This window comes from Caloenas nicobarica, chromosome 25, assembly GCF_036013445.1.
Source record: "Caloenas nicobarica isolate bCalNic1 chromosome 25, bCalNic1.hap1, whole genome shotgun sequence".
NCBI lineage: Eukaryota > Metazoa > Chordata > Aves > Columbiformes > Columbidae > Caloenas > Caloenas nicobarica.
The window spans coordinates 2,226,039-2,238,677 of NC_088269.1; the positions used below are offsets into that span (position 1 = coordinate 2,226,039).

General features: G+C 45.2%; 1 protein-coding gene across 1 annotated transcript in view; it reads right to left on the reverse strand.

The window, feature by feature from the left end:
- Positions 1-12,639, reverse strand: part of ANTXR1 (ANTXR cell adhesion molecule 1) — a 104,482-nt gene that overhangs the window by 44,355 nt on the left and 47,488 nt on the right. The window contains exon 13 of the mRNA XM_065651506.1: positions 5,641-5,736. Within this exon, the coding sequence (XP_065507578.1) occupies positions 5,641-5,736 (96 nt within the window). The remainder of the gene's footprint in view (positions 1-5,640; positions 5,737-12,639) is intronic.

The window sequence follows — 12,639 nt, forward strand, 5'->3', positions numbered from 1 at the left end:
TTCAAGGTGATGGGCACAAACCACATTCAATACAGATCATAGCATATGTCAAAATCATCCACTTATGAAAGACATGACATCATGGAGTGAAAAAAACCCCCTCCATTTAATTAACTCTGATACAGTTTGGAACTGAACGGGGCAGACACACAGTTCTCCAGGGAATGCATGAAAAAAATGTAGCATCTGCAAAGGTCGTTCCCTTTCCTAGGCGATTTCACTTACACAGATAAACTGGGCCAGAATCAGTGGGGTTTGCTCCAAGTGGCTGACCCACTTTCTTTGGAAGGCTATATGTATGCAATTCCTTTTCTGGACTAAAGAAAAACACCATAGCTACTTCAGCGACACACAGAAGGCCTTGCTCGCACTCACTGATTTGGGTGAATTTTCTCATTAATTAAGATAATGTCCCAAAGACCTATCTCTCCTTAGCTGGGCTGAACCAACTCCCGTTGGAAGGGGTGAGAGGCGGCCAGGGAAAAAACAGAGGAAGAATTTGTTTTTATTGAGTTAATTACTTCCCATGCAGGGCTGAGGCAAAGAACAACTGTGCCTCTGTCTGTTGTGGTCTGGAGGAAAGGGTGCTGAATGTGGTCACGATTAATATGACTGGACTTTCGATCTGGCCATAAAGAAATGCATTAGCATGTCAAATGGTTTGTGAACCTGAAGTCTAGGTGTTTCATCTGAAGGCAAATGGCTACCTTCTAACTTTCCAAAAAGGAAACTCCATGAAGATCTTTCAGTTTGAACACCCCAGAACTGATGGACACTTTGGAGAATGTGGCTCTAACTTTCGGTAATGACAAATCCCAGCAGCATGTCAAACACCCCAGTTCAGCACCTGGCACGCACACTCTTCTACTGACTATGCTGTGCATCTTCTGGATCCATGCGAGCCTGTTTAAAGACAGCCAGTTACAGAGCATTATATCCATATCTAAGCCATTCTGATCTGACTGACAGGAGGCTGAGATGGGCACTGAACTGCTGTGGATACCCTGGATGATTAAAAGACTGTCTTTAGCCTCCTGCTGCCCTTTGTGCACAGCAATTGCAAAGTCAGGTTCTGTTATTTACACTACCTTAAATCTGCAGCAACAGCGTTGTTTTGGATTGACTGCGATACATGAAGACACTCATTTGTGCTGGCACACACAGATTCAGAGCTTGGATTTCACACAATATAAAGCTTCAACAAATTCAGTGAAACCGTACCGCATTACACCAGGCGAGTGCTGGCCTCAGTAGCTCAGATCCAAACTGAGGGCAGGGACTGTGCGGTCCACAAGCAACTTCTGCCTGCATGTTTGCGTCTCTCTCTTTCCCTTGGTTTGTCTCAATAATGTTTCAGACGATTCCTGAACTTGCGTTCTTTTCTCCCACATCATCATAACTGCAGAAAAACTCTCTCACGCATGTGGGAGCAGGTGGGGATCAGAATACGTGGACCCTTGAAAGTAATCTCCATCGAGCCAACATGCACCATGTAATTTTATGACTCTCCAGGGCTGCTGTAGAGTCTATGCATTTCCTCCCCTCCTCTTCCTCCAGCTTAGCCATGATTTTCATGTGGTTTTAATATATATTTTCTGTATTTTCTCTACCCAGCTTTTTGTTTCCATAACTTCTGGTCAGCTGCAGTACAGACTGAGAGCCAAACAAATTGCTGGGTTCTTCCATGCTTCCTTCCAGAAAGCAGCTTTCACGTTAAAACTGGTGTTAGATACTTAACTAGCAGCACATCATTTATGAGCCAGCCACACCCATGTATTTAAAGAAGCAGCAGTATAAAAATTACTAAGATGGTGTATATATTTTAAGTGGGCAATTAACACAGACCAGTTCCTCATGCCCATCTCCTGTTCAGGCCGCACTGTGTGGATGTATAAGGGAGGTAAGGTCTCACGTTTACCTCATAAAACTGTAAGGAGATGTGATGTATGAGCATGTGAGGAAATGCTTTGAGTATCGGCATCTCTGCTGCACCAGGGAGATATTTCCACTCATATCCTCTGCATTTGATCCCCTGGACTGCCCTAGATAAGCTGCAGCCCAAGGCTGACTGTAGCCACCACTTCAACTATGCCAGAGCTGATCTTTGATCCAGATCCTGTTCGGGGCAAAGCCGAGTCCAAACACAACCTGCTCAGCCTGCCAAGTGTTAGTGTCCGAGGGAGACACTTGCTCAGGGTGATGCTGCATATTGGCACAGGGAAACTGTCCCAGCACAGATGAGCCTTCCAACTATTTCATTAATTATGCCTTCACTATACACTCAAAACACATTAACCAGCTCCATTTCCAAGCCAATCTAGCAATGTGCCTCCAAAATCCTCCTTAGGATGGTTTTGGAGGCTTGTTATCTATTTGGCTTACATCTATATTAAAATCTATTTGGTCGACATCAGTATGAAACCTAAGCCTTATGTTGGTCTCCTATCTGGAACAATTTCACCCTTGGAAACCTAAAGAGGCTCTTGCGCACACAGTCACTTCTATGATTGCACGGACTCCTTCAGGTTACACTGTGCTCAGGAAAGAGGAGGAATGGGAAGACAACAGCAAAATGCCCACTAACATCCATGAGGCCAGGATCTGGCATCTGCTGGTTTGCAGATATTATCTGCTCAGGACACGCAGGGTCATCCTGTTACAGATGTGTTTGTATGTGCCATCATTCTTCTGATGTGTACAGTGCTGGAGTTATCAGCTTAGTAGAATTATCTTCCTTTGCTTTCTCTTGGCGTTTAGTAAACACTCTCAAAACCTTTGGAAAGGTTAGCACCTGGCTCCCATGCTTGTCTAATATCCTCCCACAGATATCACTGGAAATTTTGCCAGTGCTGGTATCAGGCACAGCAAGGACCTAATTATTGTTCTGATACACTAAGCAACAATTGCATCTACTGTAAGCTGAGTGGTAAATTCCAGACTTCATCCCAAAATACTTCTGAGACCAATAAACTTGGATACAGTTGGAAACAGCATTTCTTTATGGGTGCACGCCAAGGAGATGCTGGGCTCCAGATAAATCTCCAGAGTGAGTCTATTGACTTCAGTCCATTTACTCCAGGGATGAAGCTGGCTTGGTGTCTTTCCTGAAGAACTGCTGGATAATAATGATTCCTATTTAATTAAAAAGCTCACCAAGAGGAATTTCAGGGTTTAGAAATGTGCTCGTCACTGAGAAACAAATTTATACTTGGTAAGAAAAAAGGTTGTTGTGTGTGTTGTTTTTTTTTTTTTTTAAATTTTCCCCTTGGACACATAACACAATTGTCTCTGAAGCATCCCTGGGCTTGAATCCACAGCAGTGTCTCTGGGTCTGCGGTTTGATTATTAGAGGTTATTGCTTGCCTGCCTCTCTTGTTTGTTGTGCAAGCCAGTTCCTCTGCCCTTAATTCACTCTGTGCTTCTGACAACACTACATTCCTTAATGTGCTGTTACCAAACTAGTAAATAAGCACTGCTCTGCTCTCTTTCTCCCTACCCCAAGCCAAACAGGCTGGGTACTCCTCTGTGGATTTATCTTTAATTTTACAGAGTCTTTGGGTATGCAATACACAGTGAGGTGTCTGCTGATCTGCTGCCAAACACACCAGATTGCCAACCTGGAGAGATGGAAGAGATTTCATACAGGATCTTGAATTAAAATCTTTCCAGCAAGTAGAGGGATGTGTTTGACTTACATTTGGAAAATATCAGTGAGATAGTCCCCACCTGGAGGCCTTGCTAAGTGGGAATGTGGGAGGTAAAGGAGGAGAGAGGGTGAGGAATGACTTTTATCTACAACAATTTTTTTAAGTACAGAAATTAAATCTGGAAAATATTAAACTTATAAAGTTCCATGTGGACAAAAGACTCCCTGTCTCTGCTGCACCCACCTTGCTTATCTGGCCTGTGTTTCTCACACTTCAAGAACGCTGTTATATGACCACTATCTTCATATCCTTCCCCTGCAGCAGTCCCATCCTACCCTCACAACACACAGCTCCACATTCTCTCTACTCCATGCTCTGCTGCTTTTATTTATGCTTTTCCCTGTCAGCTTCACCTTTCTCCTGTAACAGAACCTTAAAATGGCAGCGTCACTTAGATCCTTTCTTCTCTGTCACCTTAATACTCCACCAAATCGCAGTGTAAACATCTGCACAGGGCGCATCTCCATCGACTTCTATACAGATATGCCAACAAAGAACTTGGCCCAGTTTCTCTGGGAATGTGCCATCTAGTTTAGACAAATAACTCTGAGCAACCTACCACACTGCTAATCCTTTGTCCATTTTTAGAACCAATTCTTTTATTGTTCTGAAAAGTCCAAATAAATACTTTTTCCCTTCTGGTTTTCATCTCAAGACAGAGGTGCCAAACTACTGTGAGAAGAAGCGTTTTACCCCAAGCATTTCCAGCCAAAACCAGAAACAGACAACCAAGATTTTTTCCTGCGAGATTTCCTTCCTGGTTCTGGATAGAGAAATACATCTCACCACAAAGACTCATCCTCAAATGTGATGGCTCTTGCAGTTCGTGGCTCCAAAGCTCTCAGCAACAGATTGTAGGTTGGGTACAACATGGTGCAAATTTACAACATCGAGTGATTTAAAATCAGCCATGACAGTGACCCAGAAACTGGGGCCAGTTTAGGCAGTCTTAAAAGAAGCATCTGAAACATTATACACAGCCAGGCACCAAAACCAGACTCTAATTCTGCTGACATTTATACATCTCTAATTTCTGTTCTATATTTGTAGCACAAACAAGACCCAAAGCAAGAGCAGAGCTTCACTACATTGTATGTTCCACAATAACCAGCCTTTGCCCTGATATTCATTGGAAAAGGTGGCACTGGGTGACGGATGGTCCACCAAGATGCACAGGGGTATGATAGGTCCTTGCAGACAAAGAGGAGGGTCAAGTGTGGGAGAAAAGCTTGTCTCCAGTCCTGTGATTTCCTTCGTGCCTCCCTGGCCTCTTCCTTCACTCCTGTTTTCTCCTGATTTCTTTCTGCGTTTTCAAATTATTAACTCTGTGACTGTGCTTTTTAACCCCACAGAACGTTTTGTGAAAAACCATGGAGGAAAGATATTGCTCAGTGAAGCATAGTCACACTTCAACTGAAACTGTCGATACTGGATATTTCGAAGTGCTTTTCAGACATGGTGAGCCAAGAAAAAATGTTAATCTTGCAAAAATGTGCATGATTAGAAATGTCTTTTCTTTGTACCTGAGGCAGGACGAGGACTCGAGCCTGGGTTCAGTGTGCCTACAGGAGCCTCCAGCATTGGGACACTAACATGGGGACTAGAAAATCCAGAAACGCCATTCCTTCCTAAAAAGGCACAGCGACTAACATGCTTCTGCAAAGCATTTCCTTTTTGTGATCCATAAATAAGACTAAAAGGCTCCTGACTAGGTCTGTATGTTAGCAATGTTCCTATTTCATGGGTATAATCCAAAGGTCAGGCAAATGTAAGAGAAGCACAAAACAGTGCCAGCAATTGAAGAAACACTGTCTTGTTCAAGGACCGGTCCTTTGCTCTTTTTTACTGGAAAACTTTTGTGTCCTTCCCACTCATTTCTTACATCCAGGCAGCGCTGAATTGCTGTTTTGTGCTAATGATCTCTGTCACTTACCACTGTGCAGCAGAGAGGCCAGAACCACCAGAGAAGAGCCAAGGCCAGCAGGAGGAAGAGGATCAACAACGCGATAGCCAAGATGGTCCCATCAGACTGGAAGAGAAACACAGAGCGTGTGAGCACCACAAACACAAACCTCTCCATGATACCTCCCCTGTGCGTCCTGCTTGCAGGCAGGTGCTTGTCCCAAGGGCCACTGCCATGCACCGTTGTTTTTCAGACAAAAAGCAGTTTTCCTCCCTCCTCATACATCCAAATGTGGCACCTGCCCCCTTCCCCCCGCCACCTCAGTGCAAAGAGGTTGAGACCTCTACTTCACTGCTGAGGGGGCTATAGGTTTTGTCTCAGTTTTCTGAACCCCACAATTATGTAAAACACTTATTTCACTTCAGATCAAAATTAATGTAATATTCTCCTCAGACTGGAAAAAAACTATTTTAAAAGAACTCATAACAAAATGTTTCATTGCAGTTTAAGCATTCTCCTTCCTTTGCAACTCTTTTCCTCTCTTGCAGAATAAACTTGAAAGTGATGTTAGAATTAAAATTGACTCCAAACAGAAAACTTGAAGCGATATCTCTATGGGGCCACGAATTGGGTCACCCTGCTCTTGTGAGCAGTGCTGAGTCAGGGCAGTCCTGCCATGAGCTTTTCAAGGAGATTTGAACATACACCCCATGGCAACAATATACAGGGTTTATCCACATCAGAAGCCATTAACTCTAGAAGGTCCCTCTCCTCTCTAACGTGGATACTTCCCCCATTTAAAAAGGCATTTGCAATTCTCTGACATTGATTAATAATGCAAACTACTGCAGGAGCCAGCTCAACACGGCAATCCAAAGCAAACGTGCACTATTTGCTGTTGCTTAGATTTAATCCAAAGCAGATGTCGTTGGCATCTTGAGACATGCCAGCTCCCTGGACCGCTCCTCCCCAGGATCATCCCGCTCCCCAGTCCTGACTTCAGCCTTTGAGATGTTCTCGATGTAAGAGCCAGACATTTTAAAAACCCCAGCCAAGTGTCAAGAGCACAACGCCAGATGAAGGACACATTCAAGAGCAGACTGACCTGTAGGATGGGGAATTTGGGTGCCTGCTTAAGTCAGTGTAATTCAATGGCCAGATGATTTCCCATCATACCAGAATGGGAAGAGTAATGGAAAAAACGATCAGGTTTAGAGCATTTTCCAAACTCTCTTTTGGTGTAGAAGGAACTTCTGGAGAACTTGGATCAAGACAACCTGATCTTTGACACTTGGAAACAAAAGAGAGGTAGTCCACACAGGAGAAGAATTCACCCAAGACATCTGTGGAAATGGAACTTGGACCCCAGCACCAAATAAAAGCTCATTTGAGAAGACAGAGCCGTACATTTGGTGCTGTTCCCCTAGACAGACAGCATAAAGCCACATCCATCATCTGCAAAATGGAACTTGCTGATATTCAAGGCTTTAGAAAATGTGATCCTGACTCTTTCTTGCCATGAAATCGAAGACGAAATAAGGCTCTTTACATCAAAGTGTTATCTGCCCCTTTCGCCCCTATATTGAAACAAATATCTTGTCATTAAGAATACTCTAAAATCAATTTGCAAAAGTACAAAACAAATTAAAGTGGCCTTCTAACTGTTTTGTTCTGAGGATATTTTTTTAACCAGCATTTAATCTTCTGGAAGATATTATAAAATATAAAGATATCAAGAAATCTGAAACAGGACACATTAGAGGCATTTCCTCGTACATAGGTAGGTGTGTGTGTATCTCTCTCTCTCTCCCTATGCTTTTATTCAGGAGTTATTGTGGAATGGTTACAGACTGTGAGGAGCCAGCCTGTGACTGGGGGAATCCTTGTGTCACCAGACAAAGCCTGGGCCACCTCTGGGGCTGTAAGGACTCCTGGAGAGAAGAGGGGTGGAACGGCAAAGTCTGATCCAGTCAACAGCGTGGGTGGGTTCTTCACCCAGAGGGTGCTTGACACTGGAACAGGCTCCCCAGGGAGGGGTCATGGCCCCAAACATGATGGTGTTCAAGAAGAGACCAGACAACGTCCTCAGACACACGGTGTGACCTGTGGGGTTGTCATTGCAGGGACAGGAGTTGGACTCGATGACCCTGTGGGTCCCTTCCAACTCAGGACATTCTAGGATTCTATCTCCTTAAATCTACCCACAAACATCCAGCTGTGTGCTGTCATACAAAGGAACGTGCTCCTCCAAGGCATGGATGCAATCCCTGCGAAGCATCTAATAAAAAGGTCGGTATAAACCAGGTGCGTGCACATTCCTTCAACAGGGAACAGGGATGACTGCTCCACTGACAGTCCTGCCACAGAGGAAATGACTCATCCTCCAGAGTTCTTTTGCTATTGCCTCCGGAGATCACTGCTCACCACCGAGCTCCTAAAGTTTTGCCCCAGGCAGCATGTACACAATCATGGAGACAGAGCTAAGGCAGAATCTGTGATTTGAAGCCTCCTATTTCACCTTATTCTTCCTCGATGCTTCCAACATAGACACAAATGTAAGTTAGTTCATAGACAAACATAAACCAGTTCATCGGCATTTCAGTAGAACTATGGCTTATTTCTGAGAGTTTTCCAAAAAAATGCTACTATGCACCAAGGGACATTTTTCATTGTGGTTTTTTTTTTCCTTTTTTTCCCAATCTTCTTATTTTTGTTTAAGATTTTATTTCCTAGTTTGCTGCTTTACTGCACTGGCATTTGCAGCATACATTAGCTATTCCAGAAAGGTAACCTGGAATAACAACCCCAAAGCGCACAGACCCTCAAAAGTCGGAGTACTGATGTTCAGGAGTGATGAATGAAGTACTGGGAGCATCTAATAAATGTGAGCTTGTACTGTGGCTGACAAATTAATGCACTGCTGATTTATAGGGGGAGGGAGGTGGGTAGCGTGCATGCTTGTTACCACAGCGGTAAATGGATTTAACTTTAAGCATGTGTTTAAATGTGCTGACTTCATGCTGTGCCTAAGAGGGATGGAATTCTGCTCAATCCATGCATCAAGCGCTTGGCTTTAGTAAGCCTTGAAGGCTGGGTTCAGTGAAAGGGTTTAGTCCTAACTCCTGCAGACTTCACTGGAAATCAGAAAGCCTGAATATTCTGTTTAATCTCGTTCTGCACTCACCGCTCCAGCAAACCAAAGTGATGTGCTCTATCAGCTGCTCTCAGGACCACAGCCTATGAGTCCTCTGTGCTGGGCAGGAGAGCTCGTGGGAGCCCCCCCAGCTGTCACCTGCAGCAGAGGACACATGTCACGCAGCCCTACGATGTCACCTCCAGGCTGGAAAGCTGATGACATTACTGCAGAAACATCTGCGCTGCTACCAAGAACTGAGAATAGCAGCGCAAATGCAGCCATATAACCAAGTCTCGCTTCAGAGGGACACCGCAGTAACAGCAACTTAAATAACACTTAGTACTGCTAAACTCTGGGTGCTTCACAAAGAGGAGAAACGTGGTTATGTCATTCCAGAGACAGGGAAGATGTGAATGTCTCCTGTATTCCAGTCCAGTGTCCTGTACATTAGAAAAAAATTCTTGTTACATTTTCCAAGCAGGAAGAGCAATAACATGCTGAAAGTGTTCAGAGGTGCTAGTAGGAAAGGAATGAAGTGCTTTTAAAAAAGCTTTATGGAAATCTTGACTACAGTTTTCAATGAGTATTTAAAATCTGACAGAAGTCTTCTCCCTGGAGAGAAGGGAGAAACACTTTTAATGTCCTGTAGTCAACAGGGGAGGGGAAGAAAAAGGATGATCCTACCTTTTCACACCAGAGAGACCCAGGCCCCTTTTATTGTGAAGGAAACACTCTCCATTTCTGCCTGACTCTCTTGGGGACTCTCCCATCACAGCAACTAATGTCTACCATTTATTTTATCACGCACGGGAATTTTTTAATATAACAGAAACAATCTGGTCTAATTTCTAAAAGGAAATGAAAACTCACTGAATGCACTGTTCTGCAATGCCACTTGGATCAGCATTTACGTGAAGCTGCTTGACTGGGAGCCAAGCTCAGCACGGGATGGAGCAAGAAACGCTTGCTTCAGGTCACCCACTATAGGTATTCTCGTCTCCTTTTTCCAAGTTTTCTGTGCTGTGAAATGAGATGCCCCTCTGGCAAGGATCTCTTTCCCTTCTCTCCTTCCAGAGCTGAAAGATGAGAGCCTGCTTATGAAGGACTTTTCCAGCATCCTACATTATACATCTGAATGACAATGGACTCATTGGTCCCAGCCAGCATGGGTTCATGAGGGGAAAGTCCTGCCCGACCAGCTTTATTGCTATGACAAGGTTACCCAGCTAGTTGACCAAGGGAACCTGTCGACGTGATCTTTTTGGATTTCAGCAAAGCCTCTGATAGTGTCTCTCACAGTATTCTCCTGGACAAGATGTCCCACACACAGCTGGGTAAACACACAGTGCAGCGGGTGAGCAACTGACTGATGGGCCAGGCTCAAAGGGTTCTAGTAAATGGGTCATGTCGGGCTGGTGACCAGTCACTAGCAGGTTCCGCAGGGATCCACCTCAGGGCCACACTCTTCAGTGTGTTTATAAATGACTTAGACTCAGGACTTGAGGGATTGCTTAGCAAGTTCGCTGATGACACTAATTTGCGAGGAGCTGTCAACACTCTCAAGGGCAGAGAGGCCCTGCAGAGGGATCTGGACAAATGAGAGAACGGGGCAATCACCAACCACATGAAGTTCAATAAGGGCAAGTGCTGGATTTTGCACCTGGGACACACAACCCTGGCTGTACAGACAGACTGGGGGACGAGATGCTGGAGAGCAGCTCCCGTGTCCTGGGTGCATCCAGCACAGCACGGCCAGCCGGGCAGGGAGGGGATTGTCCCGCTCTGCTCTGCGCTGGGGCGGCCTCACATGGAGCACTGTGTGCAGGGCTGGGGACACAGGGTAAAAAGGATGCAAGTTGGTGAAGGGTTTAGAGGGGAAGCTGTGTGAGGAGCAGCTGAAGTCCCTGGGTTTGTTCAGCTTGGAGAAGAGGAGACTGAGGGCAGAGCTCATGGGGCTGCAGCTTCACCAGGGGAGCAGGAGAGGCAGGGCTGAGCTCTTCTCTCTGTGACAGTGACAGAACCCAGGGAATGGCAGGAAGATGTGCCAGGGAGGGTCAGTTGGACATGAGGAAAAGGTTCTTCCCCCAGAGGTGCTGGACACTGGAACAGGCTCCCCAGGGAGGTGTCCCGGCCCCAACCTGACAGTGTTCAAGAAAAGACTGGACAACGTCCTCGGACACACAGTGTGAACTGTGGGGTTGTCATTGCAGGGACAGGAGTTGGACTCGATGATCCTGTGGGTCCCTTCCAGCTCAGGACATTCTATGATTTGCTTTGCAGCCCAGTATAAACACCAGTGAAGCCTCACTTCACCACATGCTGTATAAACGCAGAGCAACCCTTCAACCCTTGTCCTGAAGAGTTCACACTCTGAACAGAGCAGGCAAACACATGGTGGGAAGGAAGAGTAATCATTAGTCCCTCTGTTACAACGAAAGATCTTTGGTCAGGGAAAACAATTCTCTAATCCCTGATTGCTATGTTTATGCTTATGAAAACAAGCTGAACTTTTCCTTCAGAAAAAAATGCTTAAACGTTTCCAGCTAAACAGAAGTGTTAGCAAGAATTCTGAAAGGCAAATACAGCAGAACTGACGGTAGAATTCAAGTTTGTCCAGTCCAGGCCTAGTGTTGCATTTTGGATCCCACACTAAATACAACAGAGTCTGGTGGGATAGTCTATGAAAAAACACAACATGACAAAACCCTGCAGACTGATGAGCTTTCCCTCTTCAGTTGTATATACTCTCCGTCAGTACTGGATTCCATAGTCTTCAGATGAGAGGCACCTCCCCATTCAGAGGTGTTGAGGTCCAAAGGGCTTTGCCCTCCTCTTTGGTTTTCTAGCTCCCTGGGAAATCCCATCTGATTTGGCGAAATGCTCCAAATTCTGTTACTGTTTCTGAATCAAAGCCCCTGACCTCTGAATTTCACTACCAAGAGACCTGTTCTGAAACAAAGGCTAAAAACAGTGGTAATACTTCATGCCACTGAACATTTGCTCAGGTCTCTACTAGTCATGCCATTACCTGTTAATCATAAAAATGCAGGTGTCACCATTTTAACAGCCTCACGTCAGAAAGCAGCAGAGATCAAAGGGAGCACGGCCTCTTACCCACAAACTCTCAGCACTCTTGAGTGCAGATGAGCATCTGAACCATCACACCCTGCATCTGCAGGCAGAGGTCACGGCACCTGGGCACGGCTCAGGTTTTGTCCCGACAGCGAGTGTGCGAGCCCTGGCTTTGTGCCCAGGACATCGTCACCTGCCATCAGCTGGCACAAAGGCCTCTTGAGGGCTCTTTTCAGGTTCAGTCTGCACATACACCTGCACTAATATAATACCAGCAGCCTGACAGCGCGCGTTTGGTTGTACATGTTGCTGTTTTAGACTGACGAAGTATTGAGGAGCTTCCATTCCCAAACAGCCACCTCTTGTCCCTCAGCGCTTGCAGCTAAACAACAAAACCTTTGAGGTGAAAACTAAGTAGTTATTTTGGTTTCCATTTGTGCCTGAAGGCAGTCCTTAATAAGAAGGACGTTAAATCAATTTCAGGAGGTGAAAAGCAACTGGAATAAATAGCAGACAAAATTCTGTGGAATTAGACTTTGTCATAACAGCAATCATTTATGGCTTGATTTGGGTTTACTTCTTTGCAAAGCAGGAAAGGAAGGAAAACAGCATGCTACAGCCTTGGAATGTCTTGTCTCTGTGCACGTCTATGAGATTTGTAGCATTTAAGTAGCACTTAAAAAAGAAATCTCAGAAGCACCTTTCCTGAACTAACATCCATGTGCCCTCCGCACCAAGGTGAACTGGAGGAGCCTCGACACGAGGCTGCCAGCACGGCCTGAACACGCACAACAAGACCTGCCTGGGAGAAATTTCCTCCT